At 36.7% G+C, this 20,320-nt stretch overlaps 1 protein-coding gene across 3 annotated transcripts; it reads right to left on the bottom strand.

Moving 5' to 3' along the window:
- Positions 1-651: 651 nt before the first annotated feature.
- Positions 652-18,359, bottom strand: LOC129276789 (DNA ligase 3-like). 3 transcript variants are annotated; one of them, XM_054913194.2, is made up of 17 exons: positions 18,190-18,359; positions 14,817-15,410; positions 14,256-14,372; positions 13,327-13,569; positions 13,095-13,201; positions 12,794-12,925; positions 12,238-12,395; positions 11,535-11,703; positions 10,561-10,785; positions 8,984-9,123; positions 8,301-8,590; positions 7,573-7,790; positions 6,866-7,012; positions 6,096-6,368; positions 4,780-4,884; positions 3,913-4,074; positions 652-3,429 (listed from the first exon to the last, which is right to left on the bottom strand). In XM_054913194.2, the coding sequence occupies exons 2-17, from the start codon at positions 15,385-15,387 to the stop codon at positions 3,346-3,348; spliced, it is 3,141 nt and encodes a 1,046-aa protein (XP_054769169.2). In that variant the 5' UTR covers positions 15,388-15,410; positions 18,190-18,359; the 3' UTR covers positions 652-3,345. The 3 variants fall into 3 exon arrangements, with proteins under 3 accessions (XP_054769169.2, XP_063965383.1, XP_063965382.1); XM_064109313.1 differs by having other exon boundaries at positions 4,780-4,881; positions 18,190-18,342; XM_064109312.1 differs by having other exon boundaries at positions 14,817-16,804; positions 17,886-18,340.
- Positions 18,360-20,320: the final 1,961 nt, after the last annotated feature.

Raw genomic sequence — 20,320 nt, 5'->3', positions numbered from 1 at the left:
TTTGTTTGTTTACATCACGTAACTGAACGCCACTATAGTCATTGAATATAGTCTTTTTTTCTTTCTGTACAAAGAAAAAAATATAAGAAAAGGAAAATTAAAGAAAAGGAAAAAAAAAGGTGGAAAGTGATATTGATTTCTGAGTACTATTGCAATATCTATGATTAAGAACCCGAGGACTATTGAACATCTTTTTCAGCACAACTCCTTGCAAATTATCAAATATTTACGACTGAAAAATCTCCTTTAATATTGCTTGTCATTTTAAACCTTTCCACCCCTTCCCTTTCTCCCTCTTACTATTAAACGCATGGTCTGTCAACTAGGCATATCTTGCTTGACTTTATACCCACCCTTCCATTGGTAGGGCATAATTATTCTACAATTAGGGTCAAATGGTCCCTCTCCAGAGTAATGATAAAGGTCCCCCCAAACCCTGGAAAACTGAAAAAATAGCCCCTGATATTCCCATTTAGTCCAATCCAAGCAATTATACAAATGTATGAAATTTTGACTGGCGAGTTAAAAAAGTAGCCCTCGAAAAAAAAAATCATCAATTATTTCCATGTCCCTCTCTCACTCATTGGCTACACTCTCAGATTACTAACACTCATTTTGTGATGAAGAAAAGAAGTGAAGACACACCACGTATTACATTATGTACAGTATTTTAATTTCAATTTCTTCACTTCTCATCGTGAAGCACTTAATTGAAAAAAATAATTACATTATTGCAATGTACATGATACAATTGAGATGTTTGTAATCAAAATATTTTACATTCTCTTCTATTTCATTTTCCACTTCAAGGAAATACTTTTTTTAACAAACAAATACAATGTATTACTAAAAGTACTAACTGGCAAAAGTTTTTAAATGCAGCAAATCAAGAAGACAGAAACTAGAAACTCCCATTCAAAATGTCAAGCAATTCAGAACTGCATATCTTCAATAAAGAGAGATCAAAACATTAGAGACTGCGTAAGTCGGACAATAGCCACAGTCAAAGCATTTTTTAAAACCAGAGTATGCAAACATGTTTTAGGGTGTGTTCAATGTCAATTTTCAAATTTTAACAGCAACATGAATCATGATTGCAAATAATACTACAAAACACCGAACACAAACAAGATCAGTGTCTAAAATATAAAGCCGTTTATATGTCCATCGTCTTTAAATTTCTCGTTTTCGTTAGCGCAGCTTTGGTGCTCAGTTTGACCAATCCCCAAAAAGGTCAGTTCTGGCACCTGTTTGAGTAGGCTTCCACTGTGAGAGTTAATTTAAAGATGCTGAAAGACGTAAAATCTTTGCTGATCGCGTTTCCAAATCATGATTCTCATTATATCCACGTTCTGTAATTAAGCGATTCCAATCATGATTCAAGCTGCTGTTTGAATTTGGAAACTGACATTGAACACACCCATATACACCTCCTTAAGTAGATGAATTTCGCCTGAGTCGAACAATTTCTGTGGTTCAAAGAGATTTGACTTATGCAGATTCTACCATATTGAGCGTACTCACTATTATGATATTATGACAACCATACAAGACATAGAGCGGCAAATTATACATGTATAACAAATGATTCCATAATTTCATGGAAAGAAAAACAGGTTTTGCTAAATTTATAAATACACAAACTGCCCATAATGATAAGAACATATATGGCATGAATACCACTGGCATAGCACAAGGCAAAATAAGTGCTCCATTTCTCCCCCTTATATATATTTTTTTTTGGGGGGGGAAGAATCATGGGTAAAATGAGTGGTTCACACACATAACTATGTGACTATATTTACAAAACAAATTAAAAGGGAAAAAAATAAAAGTTGCTATGCAACCTTGCAAAATAAAATATCACTGCCTGGGAAGTTGAATGAAACGAACATACATATTTAATTTTGCACTTAGAAAAATAATAGAAACGGATGACAGTTACATTAACTAGAATACATAAATGTAATTTTTTTTTCTTCCCTTTTTTTTTCTAATATAAAAATATGCTTTGGCAAAAATACAATGCATAATTATTGATCACATCATGATTAAAGTTCATTTGAAAATTAAGGCATTATTTCAAGATGACTACAACCCCATCACACAAAGCTTAGGAATCAATAGTACAATTGATTTGTACAAGTAAATGTATATAATGACCAAGGAACATGTCCCGTAGAGACTTTGCAATTGATTTGAATGAATCTCTATGTAGATTGATCACAACTTTAATTTAATTTTAATCACTACATGCATGACATAGACTTTACAAGACACATTCCCCAAAACAAACTAAAGAATTGCCAATTATAAAGTAGAAAGACTTGCTCAGCCTCTAATCTCATTACAAACACGGCACATCATCGCTTTTATCAAATGCTTGAGCACACACTACACCATCAAATAGATGGTCTGCCAGCAGCATTCATTCTCAATTGCAAATTTTAAATTTTGTTGTTGTGGATGAGTTGTTTGTACCGCATACATCAAAGAGGTGGTCTTCGTAAAGTGCTGTATGCCACCATAAAAATGCCATAATAATATGAATTACTCACTAAGCTATTATGCCATTTTGAAAATAATTATGTATGACTTGATTTGTTAATTGCATTGAGTAATTTGTACACCTGTTTTATTATAAGTAAAATCAAATATTCATTAATATGAAAATAATTCCATTCACAATTCAATTCAATTGGAAATTCAATTTGAGCTAAATGTATAGCAAATAAATCTCTAGTGAAATTGCAGTATAAATGCAAATAACTTCTGATTGATTTAGAGGGCAATATTGACTTTTTTACAGTTTAAACCTCTGAGTCATTGTGAAACAGACCCCCAGTATGTCTCGGCCTCCAACACATGGCCGATCAGTTCTGACCCAGATAAATCATTACAGTAAATCTAATCAATGATTTTCAAATCTGTAAACAAGCCTTTGACATTGAAATTATACTGCCAGCAGCTTCCATCTTGAATGGATTATAATTTGCTCTAAAGAAAGTTAATCAGCCTAAAATCATTCCAAACATTGATTGTCAATCACTTGCTAATGACGAGTATAAAACTGTTAATAATGATGCATCAAGTACCGGCCCTATTATAAGAGTAATCGGCATCTTACATCCAGTTTTTCAGGTTCTCATCAAGCAAGGTATACATAATCACGAGTGCTTCAATCTGTTCCTTCTAAATTCTGGTCACCAGGCACTAGCTCTCACACAACACTGTCAATTACGAAGCATTGACTAAGGACTCTGTATAGGTTTAAGGCATTCAACATCTTGACACTGGTCTTGGGGTCTTATCTAGCAAGGTATATCATAATCACAATGAGTCCAATTACATTGGTACTAGTTTCTTCATTCTGATACACTGCCAAAGCCAGTCTGAAGTCACATTCGCTGCTGAAGAACTGCTACCATTCTGTATCCATATCAAAATCGAAAATGAAATTGCAAGTTGGTTAGTTTGTGACTTAGGTACACTAAATTATTATCGTAATCAACATTAAAAAATTTAAAGTATTAAAAGTATCAAAGGTCAAGTCATTAGAAAAGACAGTAAATTAAAAATGCAAAACTCTAAAATTAAATCAAATTTGGAAGAAAATACAAAAGTAATACCATTCTAAGGCTGTAAAGCTGGCTTTGTTTCATTGAGAGAACACTTGTCTGGTGCATGCAAATTATTAAGCCAATGATGTTGTTTCTCACCTCCCCTACAATCAATTTCATGATGACGAACTGGGTTTATGAAACGGAGGGGGGGAGGTAATTCATTTATGACATTTATCACAACCAATATATCCCATGGCATGGGTATATGGTAAAAACAAGAGAAAACGTGACAATGTATGAGGTACAAAGAATAATAAGCAATGAAGAGTGACTTCAGAACCCCTCTCACCTCAGATGCTTTGCTCTCCCTGACGACATGAGTGGCTTGGGATTTAGAGGCTTTGTCAACAACATCCCCATCATAGGCTATCACATACCGCTGTAGCTTCTCATTGTCTTTCACCTCTTTCGGAATGTACATGACCATGCCTGTGAATACGTTGGGTAGACCCTGATCGAAGGAAAACAACAAGCACATTATTATCAAGTACCACGATAGATTTCAAAGAGACGCTGTTCTGAAGTGAGAAATACCATCATTATGGGCTCCAATGCTTGAAGTGTAGTCTCAATATTTTGATAAGGAAATAAAAAATAGATTGTGAATTTTTTTCTTATGGATCCAATTAGCTGCTAATCTTGACAGGAATCTTTGTAAGAAAACTGCAATCTTATCTGTTCATTGGCAACGTATGGAAGAATATTGTAAAAAGTAGCAGATAAATTACTTTTCTTTCTACTGGACTTATAGAAGACTAAATTACAATTTCTCTTTACTTCTGACAGGCAGAATAATGGAAAATTAGGATTTGCGCCCCCTCCCCCCACCCCATTACAAAATCCTAGATCCTCCACTGTTAAACTATTTAACCAATGCGCAGAACAAAGGGGGATTGGCCTCGATAGGTCTTTGGCCTTTGCCAATCCCCTACATCCACTGCATGTTGGTTCTACTCTTTCTATTTGTCATTATATTGATTTGTTTATGTATTGATTGTTTTTTATTGTTCATATAATATTGTATATTGTACCTTTTTAATGGATGTGAATAAAGTGAATTGAATTGAATTAATGGCACTACATAAATGCTGATTATTATTAGTATTATCATTATATAATAAAGGTCATAAAAATCGTCTTCTTTAATAGGTCTTACCTTTGATGGACTGTGCTTTGATGGTGAGCTTGTGTGTCTGAATTTCCCTTGATGATCCTTGCTTTTCTGATAACAATCTGTCCCATACTTGCACTCAGCCTTCTCCTAATGGAATCAAGAGGAAAGAAAATACTTTTCACAACAATTCATAATTATACACCAGGGCCCTATCTTACAAAGAGTTACGATTGATCGGATCAATCGCAACTCTTTGTACAACGGGGCCCAAGGCCCCATCTTACAAAGAGTTACGATTGATCCGATCAACCTCAACTCTAGGAAATCCAACAATGTCATAATTTCTTTCTACGGTAAATTTCCACAATGTCATTTGTAAACAAAGAAAAGCACACTGAATTCTCAAGAAACAAGTGAATGTACGCTTATATATCATAACTGGATTTTTTTTGGAACAAACACGCATTTTAGTTGTCAACGTTGCTAGCTTTCCATAGTTGCGATTGATCGAATCACCCGCAAGTCTTTGTAAGAAAGCTCAGTGATTGATTGTAGGGTTGATTTTAGGATTGATCATACACAACAATCAATACAATCAATCGTAGAAACAAACTACATGATCTATTACAATGCTTTATGTTACAGGGACAGGTGAATGTTCATTTATTAAGATATCCATTTCAGAAGAAATTCATGTCTCAATAGCATTCAACGGTATTTCAACCATACCAATAAGAATTCTACACATAGGCCCAGTTTCTATGTCGTAGGCCATTGCTCTTGCCCGCATGTATATGCTTTTGCTGCTTGACCCCCCCCCCCCCCCCCGACACCCTGGTAAACTCAAATAATGTGCGTAGCAAACTTTGATAATTTTTCACATTTTACAGCTAATTACTTCTATTTTGTAAAAAAGTCAACCTTCCATAAATCAAATATTTGCCTAAGCCAAAGCAGCTTTCATACCAGATTATGCAAAATATGTGTTATATACCTCTTCTAAGTCGAGTTTATCTCAAGTCAAATAGATTTCTATGGTCCCACGAGATTTCACTTTTAGACAAATGTACCTAACATTCCATCAGAAGCAAAACTGTCAACTTTCTAGAAAGCAAATCCGTCCCTCTAAAGTTGCTCTCTGACTTTTGATGATGATGCACAGCATTTATATAGCGTCATATATCTGTCAAAGATATTAAAAGGCACTCTTGGAGGAGCCAGCCAATCTGGGTCGCCTACAGGGGCGCGCACACAGAACTGTGACCCACAGGTCTCTCCTTCTGATATAACTGATTGGGGGAATGCATGTGGACTTTTCACATAGAAGTGAATAAAAGATAATTGCTTTGAGCACCAACCTTTCTCGGGCTTGGTGAATTGCTGTTGTTGCCGTTCTCTGTCTTCACCTTCTTCACTGGACTGTCTGCTGCCCTCTTGGCCGGACTGGCTCCTTTCCCTGAAGTGCTGGCTCCGGTACATCCTCCTTTCCCAAAGCTAAATCCGGTGATCTCTTCCTCATCGTCATCTTCGTCGTCATCCTTCTTCCGCTTGGCAGACACCTTGGATGGTGAGGATTTAACTCCAAGTATTGCACTCACATCAGTACTCTCTTTAGACTTCTTGAACAGTGTCTGTGTTAATGAATAGACGAACAAAATGCTGTTATCATTTTCAGATTATTCCCTTTATTTTAAATATTTCACATCATCTCCTCCTGACCTTGATATATGCGGTGTGAATTATAGATAATAGGGAAAATCTGAAAAATTGTGTACAAAACAAATGGAAGGTTGTCCAGAAAATCAGCCATTTTGAAGCATGTTTGCCAATTTGAGGATCCCCATAGAAAGTACAACAAGACTTTTTTAAACGTCCATAACTTGCTTATTTCACAACCGATTTTGATGAAACTTGTTTTAAATTGTTCCTCTCATTTTACTTGTTCCAATAAGATTGCTTCTTATTGTTGGGTTTTGGTTTTCTTTAACTACCCTCTTCATTGCCCATGCAAATAAACAGAAATGGCTTGGTTTTCTTTTTTCTGTGTCAAGCTTGGAATGACATAACCGATCATCAGGAGAGAATACATCATCCAGTTGGCATATCGTGTACTTGGCCCTGGACTTACCCTAAGTCTTGGTAGATCTGTGGCCGTCTCAAAGTCCTTGTCATCACGGAAACGTGTCACTCTGGGAAACCTGATGGAGATGCCTCCTGCTGTGTGAGTTTCTGACTGAGTGAACTCGGCTCCGATGATCTCCCAAACTGGAGCTTTCTGGAGATGAATAGAATATATAATAAGCAATAGGCTATTTCATTACCTTGACTTTTATAAATTTCGGTTAAACATGATGTGTAAAAGGTTTGATGCCCTTAAAGATTCCTGTTAAATTACCCGAGCACCATGATGCTTGTTAGTTAATGATTTCTATGAACAGTAAAATGGACTCATTGGTTTAGATTGGCCGAGTGCTCAATGGTGACTATCATATGACATTTAGAGAATAATAACACTTGTCAATGCTGATTATATCATGAGAATGTACCTTGTAGGTCTGATTCCTTGATTGTCCAGTAGCACAATTGCTAGACCCATTTGGTCCAAGTTCTAATCTCTTACAGTATTCTTACTCCATCTACTATCTTAACCTTGGCCTTCACCTCTTCCTTAGCCCCGCTATAATTCCCGCCAATATACTCTTTTCAGCCTATCATTCCTTCGCATAACGTGACCAAAATAAGATATAATTATGTTACCATTTTGTCTACAATTGATTTTCATGGAAGTGTAATCCAAACATCTCTCCTCTACTCATCATCAGCCATACTCCTTACCTTTGGATCTTTGATGACAAAGTCTGGCACCAAGGTCTTGTTGACCCTTAACCATGAGGGCACCTTACTGCTGTCCTTGCTTATCTTCACCATGTCCAGATCACGGTTGACCTGATCCATGGTCTTGTCATCCAGGCCATTGGCACACTTGGTCACCGTACGGAACGAGTTCGAAGCTGGGTCGTAGACACCCATCAGGAAGATCGACATCATACCGCCTTTAAAAGAATTTTATACAACAGGTTAAGAATGTAGTCATTAGCAGATTAAAATGCAAGTCACATACATGTACTCATGTTTTGATCCATTTAACCTCCTAGCTTTTTATTTAGGGTGCAGAACTGTGCATTTTGAATGCAATACTGTATCTAGTGCTTCAAGGAGAATGAAACCCTTGGAAATATCAAATTTAATGGGGAAAACGAGCTTAGAGAGACTCAATTAAAAAAGGTTCAATCAAAATCAATCATGGAGTGAAAAAGTCACAAGCGTTTGAAGTCTCAATTTACTTACTAGGGTGATCTTCATATAGGCAAATTTGTTTCAAATGGCAGATTTATCATAACAACCCTTATAATATTTTATAAAAATGTCAAATTTTCTCCATTATCAGGAAAGATGATGCTAGTCTGTTTGTGAACTCAACATTATGCCGTGTCAAATATATTTCCTCTAGATATCTAGAACTGATGTTCAATCCCATCATCACAGAGCATATATCATCTCACCTTTCGTCCCAGTGCCGTAGAACGCTCCAAGGACCAGCAGATCAGCCGAGTCTGCCATGGCTCCTTCCTTCAGGTAGTCCTTCTTGACCTTGAGCCAGTGGCGCTTGCCTGGCTCATAGACACCCTGGATATCCTTGAGAACCAGACCTTCAAGACCTTCCTGGATGACATCAGCAATGAGGCCAGAGAGCTGCCTGGACTTGGTGACAAACTTGGACTCGGAAAGCATGATGCGGTTGGGGATCACGTCAAGGTTCTCCTCCAAGATCTTCCGTCTTGTCTTGAGGGGTCTGTAGATGAAGTAGAAGAGAGTAAGCAAATGCCTGATTAAACGGTGCAATTCATAGAGGAGATTTTTAGTTTTATATGGATTCAGAATGTTTTGGGACAAATTGGAATCAAAGCACTGATGAATACAATATTACAGAAGAAAATGTAGTTAAAATTATCTCCAGAGAGAGGAGAAAACATGTTGACAAGCTAGAATCCCATGACCAAATTAAGTATATATTGGCAAAGCACTTTATGTTATTTTATGTACGAAGTGCTAAATCAAATCATTATTTATATTCTAGAGCTCAGGGGTAAAAAAAATGTGTCACAAAATAAGTGATATCATCTTCTTAAAATCTGTTGGGCAAAGCTAAAGATTACTAATTTTTCCAAGTTTGAGCAAAACTCACTTGTCCATGAGGTCCTCTCCGTTGAAATGAAGACAATCAAAGACAAAGAGACATACATTGGCATCCTGGAAGGCGGATTTCTTGTGGATACCCAGTGTACCAAATGGGAGAATCTTACCATCTTTGTCTACCATCAAGATCTATGAACAATAAAGAGAAGATAATATAATACAACAGGCAACAACAAAAAAATCTTATTTTCGGGGGTTACTTTTCACAGCCTAATGCCTAAATCAGCAAGAATATGTGAGTTTTAACATTCCAGTGAATGGGGATTTTCCCAGAGCTCTATCTTTTTCTATTTTCCAGGGCTATTTTGAGCATTCAGGAAAACAATTGCCGCATATTTTTTCCGTTATACAACTATAAAGGGTTATTTTTCATGTTATTCTTCATTCAAGATTACAAGAGTACAATGATCATTTAATGGGACCATATTTGACAATTCAGGGGTTAAATGGCCCAAGCCGCCAAGGGATTTTCCCCTCTTAATAACCAGGAACAACAAAATAACCCCAGTCATCTCATACCAATATTCAGATAAGAACCAAATAAAAAATCTTCAGCTTTGAAATTATGTACATGTATAGCATAATGGCATTGGGCACTCCTACATGTACGTGTAATTTTAATATCCTGTATAGAGAATGCAGTACCTCTGTCCCATAGAATCTCACTCAAAAAGAAGAGGGGATTAAATATTGTATTAAAGTATCAGTTCTCTGTCAAAAGTATTGAACAAAGGTAACAAAAGGTTGATTAGACTTGGAAAGAAATTTCAATGAAGGGATTATCCAAATGGCTCTTAGAACACTATTAATTATGCATATCCTGTTCATTACAATACCCAACTTTTAAGAACAAAATCATGTAATTTTGGGTTCATTATCAAAGTTTATTAGGATAATACAAATTCAACCAAGTAGGTATGAAAAAAGCACACTAGTAGCCTAAAATAAAAGCTGTTCAAATGTCCAATCACAAGAAAAGGTAACCAGGGGCCCGTAACCCAAAGCTTAGCAGTGATCGTAGAACATTTTTCTATGATCGATTGCATTGACTACAATGTACAATCAATCGTGGAAATCAAGTGTACGATTGATTGCTAATATTTGTGTTACGGGCCCCAGTTTGTGAGAAGTAGTATGTACCATACAAACAGCTTTATGAAATGATGCCAAGTAGCCTATTGCAGAAAGATTTGCATTCAAACACAACTCAAATCCAGAATGGGTGCTTCCTATTGGTTGAAAGTCAGGTTGTGTTCGAGTTTTGGAGTTGCATTTATTTGCAACTCTTTATGCAATGGACACCAGGTGGCTGTTTGATAAAGCTATTTTTAACTTACAAACGACTTGACATTCTTTTTTCTGGTAAATAATACAGACCAGATTTTCATTGGTGTCGCTTTAGTTCCCAAGAAAAAGTCACCAATCATTCTCAGAATTACTCATAATTTACAACCAGCTTTATGAAACAACTACCAGGTGTAGTAAATGGGTACCTGTCAGGAATCCTTTCTTTTTTCCGCCTCCTCCTTTCCTCTTCCTCCTCATCCTTCACCTTTCCTGACTTACCTCACTGTCGAGAATAAGACTATTTCCATGGGGACATGCCTTTGGGATCCAATCCTTGATGTGGGCCACTTTGTGGGGCAGGACTGGTTTCAAGGATCGACTGAAGTACTGGAAGTTATCTCCCTGTTTGTGGATCTGTACTCTCTCACCATCGTACTTGATTTCAGCATACATGCCGTTAGGGCACTTACGCATTCCCATCTCAACAGATTTACATGCCTCCGCCTGGCAATAAAGGCAAGCCAAAATAAAATGGTTAATCTGGTCTTAGTTAACAACAATTTCTGAACTTAGTTTGAGTTGTAAAAGAAACTGTCTTAAAGTGACCAAGACAAGTTAATGAAAATACACCAAAGAATTTGTGTACGGTGGAAAAATTATGAAAATACAGAAATGATAAGAAATTAACACTTATTTCCTGTGAGTGGCATGCTCTGCACAAAGATTTAGATACAACATTTCAGCATCTTTTTTTTTTTTTGGGGGGGGGGGGAAGGGGGGGTCATATTTTGAATATCAGGGCATCTGAAAGGCAATGATGTGCAGTGAACCACTAATAGTCTTTCTAAATGTCTTGATAAGAATTTAAAAGCTTACGACTGTTTACCATTATTCTTGTGGCAGTGGGTCATGCATTTTGTTTAAAAAGCAAAACTATTGAATATTTCAAAACAGGGGAGCATTTCATGAAGAACCATGTCAGTGATTTTTACAAACTAATTTGCTCTCAGCCAATCAGATGCAAGGATTTCAGTAGCTTATAACAACATGAAACGCTCCTCATGTAACAAGGTATTGAAATTGAAACTTTATTTACCACAATCTTCATAAAAAACATACAAATCAAGAAGTATAAATATTTCAATAAAATACATTATAACACAAGTGAGTATATTTAAGAATAATGGAAGGATCACTGAAAAGTTACAAAGAACTTATAAATTAGTGATCCTGAATAAATTAGTGATACTCACCAGCATAGGCAAGACCGGTGTCATGAGAGCCGCCCTGACACTCAGCTTCTTGGTCATACCAGGGACACCATTACTGGCTTTCTGATTGGCAAGGACACGGGTGACTACATCCAGGAGATCCCTTGATGCTTGAAAGGCTTCGTAGGCATTGGGGTCTAACGCATCAAGTCTGTTAGTGATAATAGTATCAAGGGTGATCAGTTTGTCACAAATGGATATTTTCACATTTCAAACTATGATATGGTCATCTTTCTGGTTGATAGTGAGTTTTATTGATGGGTTGTAGTAAGAAACTAACGTTCAATTCCAAATCTAGAATAAATCGAAATATCAAGTGCAGGTTCTTTGAATATACACTAATTCAGAGTTGACTTGCGTTCAATTGCAACTCAATTTTCCGGCAACTCCCCACGACGCTTGATTCGCAATTGAACATAAGCATTCTCAGAAATAAAAGCTTGGTTGTCATGATTTCCTATTAAGAAGCATATCACTTATAAATCCAAAGTTACAGACAAGATAATAATTACATGTGTGACTTTCAATTGTAGTTTTCTTTGTAAGTATGACATCTATAAATTGATCTTGCCAACAAAATTTCCTTGATAAATGAAAATTATGTCAATATTGGGTACTATCTAATGTTCAGTGCTATGCTCAAGGAATCACCAATTCTCAGACAATATTTAAAATTCTTTCTCACATGTGCTTTGCCCCCGAGTTGATGCGTAGATCATGTTTGAGGAGACGGACCACCATCTTGAGGTCATTGGCTGTACATTTCCTGGTGATCTTTGTAAGCTCCCTCTGTTGATCAAGTTCCTTTGACACTGTGGTCATGCTGTCAAGAAACTTGTCCATCTGAAGGAAATGTGCAGAATTTTTAAAATGCAGTTAGAATTTCATAAAACCTTATATTTCAACCTTAATAAGATAAATCTTTTATGAGGTTGAAATAATGAGCAAGCCAAGTAAGCGAGTTTGGGTCTAACTACTATACACTCAAGCATAGCAATGCCTGTTACAGGTCAACAGTTGAGTGCTAATTGTAAAGAAGTATACACACATAATAGTAACACACAGGTTCACACACACATATTTTTTTTGTCATCAGCCATATGTGAACAATCCATTAAGTATTTGATCTCAAAATTAAAGAATTTTTACCCTTATCATTACTGTAAACTTTGTAATCAAAACATACAATTTTCTATGGAAACCGTTGTTTGGGGACACTTTGTAATTGTATACAAACTTACATCATAGAGTGTGAGGACACTTTTCTTGATTGGTGGCTGATGGCTGCTCTCGACAAAGAACTTCCTCACCGTCTCAGAGACATCTCCTTGTTCCAGGTCTGTCACCATGTCATCCAAGTCTGCTCCAAATATCTGAAGAAGCAAAGGCAAAAAGTAATAGTTACACTTTCATGTGGATACTTTTATCAAGTCTCAAAAGTAAATTGTCTTATCTTAATATTATAAATGAAAAGGTAATATCACTGGGTCCAACTAAGCATGTCAACCCATAAAACTTTGGCGAAAATAGATGACATCTTACCTGACTAAAAAGCTTGACCAGTTGTTTGCTGTTGATGTTGTAGACTCTCTTCACTACACCAGGAAGGAGCAGCTTCAGTACAAGGTAAGTATCACCTTGAAAGGATTCTGTAATGAGAATATTAATAAAGCATAATGTAGACAAGCTGCAATAATAACTGTTAATCAGAGATGGAAGAACAGTAAGCCCAGTTATCATATCACATCTTTCCACACATCTCTCTTGTACTTACGTCCATCAGAGCCACTCTTTAGAAACCCAGCAACGACTCTGGTCTTCGCATGGTGGCCAGCCTGGTCTGCAATATTGGCACAGAGCTTGCGGTACTCTCGGAATGAATTGTCTGGATGTTGGGGGTCACTGCCGTCCCCTTGGTAAGAGATTTTGGAGGGGGTTGGTGATGGGGTGGCAGAGGAGGAGGATGCTGCAGCAGAACTCGATGAGGTGTGGTGAGAGGATGCGGGCTGGCTAGTACCTGTAATCACAAAAGAATTGATGAAAGAGTTCAGATTATTATCATAATCATAATCATGATTATCTTTATCATCACCATCATCATCATCATCATCATCACCATCACCATCATCATCATCACCATCAACATAATCATCATCACTACAACTTCACCCTCAATCGTCCCATCTTGTGCAGTTGGGCCTTTCGCCTATCAAGTCCTTCAAATTTGTCAAACAAGAAACAGATCAGCATATAACTTACAATATCTTCAAGTGAAATCTTGATTTAGACTGACTGTTCAGCTTTGTTGCAAATGTAGTTGCAATAATAGTTTACCAACCACTGATAGCACATTTATCGATGGGATAAATTCTTGCAGGAGGGGCTTGTTCAAATTAGCTTCAATGCAAAGACTATTATTCATATTTTGCAATTCAATCCAATTCAAAAACACTTCCTTGAATGTTGTGATAACATTCAAGGATTACTTCCTGTTTGGTAACATTAAATATGCCGGTACCTAGATCTTCTGATTTTTCTTTCAGCCCATATTCTTCATTTCCCTCTTAAAAGCCATTTTTTTACATTATGTGACTGAAATATTTTTATATCTAGCCAACATTCCTCCCTTATACAAATTGCTTTCACAAGACCTGCTTCTTCAGAATCTAGTAAGAATCATTTCACATTTCCTTACAGACTTACTTGATTTTGGATGTTTGGATGGGGATAAAACTTGACCGCCTGTTGTAAGGACACCTTGAACTGTGCCTTTCTTCTTGGTTGGCGTTTTCTTGGGCGTTTTGACTCTGGACAATAGCTCTGTGTATGAAAAGATCCAGAAAACAAAAAAAGTACATTTAAATGATTGTTTATTAAAATCATGAAACTAGGGTAAAGGAAGAAGAAAACAAGAAAACAGTAAAATGACAATGAGTGAGAAAAGGAAGAACAAAGACAAAGGGAGGGGAAGACTGCCTACATGAGGAAATATGGCCAGATTCCAAATTCACAAATATTCTCAGGTTTCAACTGCACAAATACATTGAACATTCTCATTAAGATCAATAATGAAAGGTGCTGGAAATGGCGGGATGATGTTTCAACGGCCAGAAGATAATATAAGCAATAGGCAAAAAAGGGGGAATAAACTAAAACGCATTTAAGTAGCTGACAAAAATTCAATGTCTGTAACTAACTACATGTATGAACAACTTATATTTTTCAGATTTCAGAAACATGTCAAAGTAAACGTGACATTCTCACCTTCTATGTTCTTTCGGATTAATTTCTTCTCCTCGTCCTCCATCTTCTCAAAACCATCCAAGTCGCTTGGATCCTCAATCTTCTTCGTTGTCGCCCTCGCCCGAACAAACGTCTCAAACACACAGTTGATGTGGAAATAGTTCTTCATCATGCCCCCATCGTCACTGAAAGGATTTGCTGTGAGTTTGGCAATCCTGGGTGACTTCTTCTCGATCCCCTGCTTGCATCGCTTGCATTTTGATGTCCCAAGGCGGGCATAGTCAACCATGAAGGCTTTCTCATCATCCATTCCTGAAGCTGTCTTTGACAAAAGAGTACTAACCCTTGAAGAGGAACCAATCAGACCTAGGATTCGTTCTGCTTCTCTTATGAATTTGAATGAAAGTGCACTGCTTCGATAGGACTTTGGAAATTCAGGTTGTCTACAGGAGCAAGTGTCATATGTTAGTTGAAGATCAACAGTGAATGACACCGAGGTGTGATAAACTAGATGTTGCTGACCATGCCTTGCAGAAGCTCCTTTTAATGCAGTCCAACCACGATGGAATGCGGTGTAAACCTTAGATCTCATAGATCCACATCACCTGAATATCACTGTGATCAAAGAGAAATAAAAAACATAAGATAGTTACCAAACCTTCTTCTTATTCCTCCAACTCCCTATCAAAATGATAAATCATCACCATTACACACATGCCTATTCTCCTATAAAAGCCCATTTTATTTGGTAAACTCTCTTGAAAGTGTTGGTTCCTCCAGTTTACTACATGTATTTATGAATATGTAGGACTATGTCCTAATACTGTTATCGTGTGAATGCCATGAAATAAAAACACATGTTACTAAGTTAGATGGTGAATTTTTGTAATTTTGTAATTTTTTTATTTTGGTGGGGGGGATAGGTTAGTCTATAAGCAGATTAGGCAAAAATAATGGTCTTCGCTAAAGTAGGCGTAAGTTCACAAATATAGATCTCACAGCCTGCAATGTATATTTATTCATAAGTTAAAAACATATGTACATGTAGATGTCATAGCCTATATCTGTAGATGATGTATCTCAGGCAGCATTATTCCAGATGCCGAAATAAAATAAAGATAAAGAACTTTATATGTAGGCCCTAGGACTGGTCTCTATCTACTAATGGTCACTGCGCCCACTTTCAATCTTTTGTTGTTGTTGTTCGTTGTGAGCCTGTTTCATGCCCTAGTAGCCTCCTCAGCTCAGTAGACACTTAGTGTTGAGAACTCAAAGGTAGAAAATGTGCTAGGTAATTATTTTGTTGGTAAGCTTTTAAAAACTAAGTTAAGAAATACAAAAGAAATTAACTGGGAGCTACAGCTCACAAGTTCTTATGAACTTTTCAGTAGTTTCCGTTTTTCTCTCATACATGTAATTTTCATTCTTTATACATATTTGCATATTGTTTTTTATATTGGTGAGAAAATAAATAAATTGAACTTGAACAAAAGAAATTAAAAGGAAATTATGTTGTCATTTTTTTTTATCTTATGTTAAATATTAAATGTCAAAATTAATCTTTTTCACCAAAAATTAGTATTACTAGCAAAATGAGAAATTTAAAGTGAGCTAAAATTAAAAAAGGCAAATGTGATTTTCATATGCTTTTATTTGCATAGAATTAAAAAAAAATTAATTAAAAAATATACAATTTTTTACAAAATTATTTTTAAATTTATCATTGTCTTGACTCTTGTACTTTTTTGTAGTCAACATCCGACATTAGATCTACACCCTTGCAAATTTTCATGGCGATCGTGTAATCACTAAAAAAGACACTAATCAGTCATTCATTCAGTGTTCAAAGTGAAATTGGCATGCTATCGATCAAACTCAATTTTAACAACATTACTTATCTAATACTAAGTTAGTCAAAAGTTACACTGCACTCTGTCGATGTCAGCTGTGAGTGTGACTTTTCTTTGCAGCCGGCCCGGCACTTTTTTTGTCGTCTTCTTCTTCTTCTTCTTCAAGCTACACTGCCTCCTTCAATCCTGGAGATTCTTGCAGTATTGTAGTACCGGGGACCGGCAGGTGCAATACACCGGGTGAACACCCTACTCTTTGACGAATAGTGTATATTGGTTTTAACGTGCATAGGTTGTGACTCTCCTATACACGGGACCAACATTTGCGTCCTTTCCGATGGACGGAGTGTTTTCCAACTGCATTCACACCCGCACTGAACACAGCGGCGAGGCACGTTAACACACAACGCTAGCATCAGTTTTTTTGTTAGACGTCTTCCGGCATGCTGCGGGACTCGAACCCACGCACGTTGAGATCTACGATCTTATCCGGAACAGGCGCTCTAACCGACTGAGCTACACCGCCTCCCTGTCTTAACTCTTAATAGGGTGTCTGAAGCCACACTGAAAAGTGTCAGCATAAGACAGGCTGATTTAGGGGAAAATATGGAACATTTTTTTCGGGAAGTTCAGGCTACTAGAAAAATGTGATCTGAATTGATTATTAACTTGTGTTTGGCATGTATGGAAAGAGAAAATTCAGGGGCTTCTTTTGACAGTAAGGACAAGTTTATATGATCATTTTGAATAAGGATTTAGAGATAAATTGCAAACCCTTATTTTTGTGTGTGTTGAGATTGCCATTTCCCCATGCGTTTTCTATGGGAAAATGAAATTTCTGTTTTGCACAATTTTTTCACTTTGTCGCAATTTTTCATTGTGATCTGGTTTCCAAATCTTTATAAAAATCATACCATCAGAAAGAGCATAAAAATCCTATTGGACTCTTTATGGACAAGTTTTTGGCATTAATAATAAATTTATAACAGCTCTCGGAAGCTAAAAATTTGGATTTGTGTGTGTCCATTTCTTAACTACACAGTATGGCAGAGAAATGCTGAAAATTGACCTAATTTCATTCTTCTTTTTTGCAGCCAATAATCAGATTTTTTTCAAAAATGTTACATTTCTGTCAGTCTGAAGGTCATTTCTCTTCAAATTCACAAAGAAAATGTGATATTTTCTTGAAATAAGAAAAATAATATTTTTCTCCAGACACCCTAGGCCTACTCTTAATTACAATACAATTACAAATACAAACACCATATCACGGTCAGAGTCACATCTTTGCATTACACTTAAACATATTGAAAATATATAGTAAAAAAAATCATTCATGCCGTTTTTGAAAACATTAAACATTCAGCTCTCAACTCAAGCTCAAGGAAACGTGAGATTGGCCATTCACTTGCGTGCAAAATAAATCGCACATGCCGGTAATTAAACCGGCATCCACTTTTTATTGCATAGGCGGCAAGCACCGAGTACCAGATCAGAAAGCACACTCTTCACCTCTTGCATTTTCTGAGGAGGAAAATCCTTACATTAATGATGGAAAACACTGAACACTCCAGAAATCGGCACGGCTGAAGTCCATGTAAAACTGATCTTTACTCCAGGAAAGCAGTTAGATTTATAGTTCACTCCGAGAGTTCAGTCAATGATGCATGGTGCGATGATACACCACTACTTGTCCAATCATGCCCAAAACAATAACGTAATCGCTAAATGCGTTTTCGCGTTGGTGTTTGGACGTGTACCCTTTGCGTGTACCAGCCAGCTGCGTGTGTTGCATTTAGTCTGCAAACACAGACTCCTATTTGAATAATCATGTCTAGAGTGAAGCTGAGGTGAAGCCTATAAACTTCAAACTCTTTTTCTGTCTCTTTGTAGAGCCATCCATAGTATTCAGTGAATATAGTCTCACTAATTCAGACTATGCATATTGCATATATGCACTATGCGAATTGTGAAATCAAAGGGTTTGTGTCTGCAGACTATGTTGTATGAATTGCCAATATACGTCGAGACCTTACCATGCGTTGCATGGAAGTTGTATTAATCAATTGCAATCAATTACTAGTCAAATTTTGGTTAGAAAATCAGTCACAATTAATAAATCTGGCAATTATTGCGAATCCACACTTGATTGCTGATCTCCTTCTTTTAACAAGTAGTTAAAATAATATCATTATCAATTGTAGATTAATTTAGCAGCAAAAATTTGCAACTGATTGCATGCAAGTTTCTTTAGCACCGCGGGCTTAAGCAACACATGAGCCGAGTCAAGGCCGGGTGGATAGGCTAGGCATAAGGTATCACAGGCCTAATTCAATCCCCATAGACTCGTGTGTTAAAGTGGTACCTAAAAAGAATTCCTTAAAAATAAGGAGGAAATTCGAGGGTTGAATGTTTACTATCAGTGGATAGGATAAATGTCTGACATTCCATATCTGACCAGAAAAGGGTACCTCGACCGGCTCATTTTAAAAATAAATCAGCATTTATGAAGATCTACGGGATCAAATTCATCACTTGAGATCGAGAGTCAAATGGCCCTAATTCTTCCGCCCGTAAAAATTTAGTTCCATAGTGGTTATATATCTTTCCAATTTGGAAAAAAAGAAGTTCAGTACTACCCACTGGGCAATTTGTTACCGATTACCAATTTTACCGGTAATATCACCCGGAAATTTGAGTAACACCAAATATTACCGTTAATTATTACCATGTTATTACCGAAATTATAATTCCTGTTGATACCTGTTACTGTAATTATCACCCTGATGAAACCTACATTTACCTAGTTACAACAGGGTGATGAGGGGTAATAAGGGTAATGTTGAATGAGGTGGTCTTGCACGATTTCCTAGGAACTTTTCTTTCCTATCTTTCCTTTACTTTTTTTAACTGATATAGATTGAACAAAGAAATTATTCTTTTTGAAAAAAAAAGGGAAAGCAAATTTACAAGGCAACAATAGTCAAAACTGACTAGTTTGCCTATTTAAAATAACAACAACAACAACAAACTTTGATTGGTTATAACATTGCAAACTTTAGTAATAAGAGCAATCTTACAGCAATCCCAGCGAAATTTTCAAAGTCCAAAAAATTACTGTTATCACCCTGATGAAACCAACATTTTACCCAGTTACAAACAGGTTGATAAGGGGTAATGGGTAATGTTGAAACGCTTCCATTCCCAGACAGCAAAGTATCTGGATCACATACGGTTCTTATCTGGGATATCTGGGTCCCATATGGGCCCACATGGAACCCAGATGAAAACATATACTTGAACCCACATGGTGCCCAACAGTGGCGTAACTACGGGGGGGCATGGGGGGGCACGTGCCCCCCCCCCCCCCCAATCGGCTGACACACAAAAAAAAAAAACGGGGAAAAGGAGAAAAAGAGGGAGAAAGGAAGAGGAACGTAGTGGGAAAGAAGAAATTATTATTCATTATAATTGTATATTGTATTACAATCATGTTGTTATTTTACATAGGAAACATTTTTATCATAACTTTATGAAACATAATTTGCTCAGGGTCCATGTCTTCACTGTTCCTGGTGCTCGCATTGTCTGTTTAAAGAGATATATAAACCTGTTGTACGAAAACCTCCCGTTTTCAAGTCAATATACACCAAATATATTATTGTTTTATATAGT

Source organism: Lytechinus pictus, chromosome 14, assembly GCF_037042905.1.
Source record: "Lytechinus pictus isolate F3 Inbred chromosome 14, Lp3.0, whole genome shotgun sequence".
In the NCBI taxonomy this organism is placed as follows: domain Eukaryota; kingdom Metazoa; phylum Echinodermata; class Echinoidea; order Temnopleuroida; family Toxopneustidae; genus Lytechinus; species Lytechinus pictus.
This window is presented reverse-complemented; position numbering and strand designations above follow the sequence as displayed.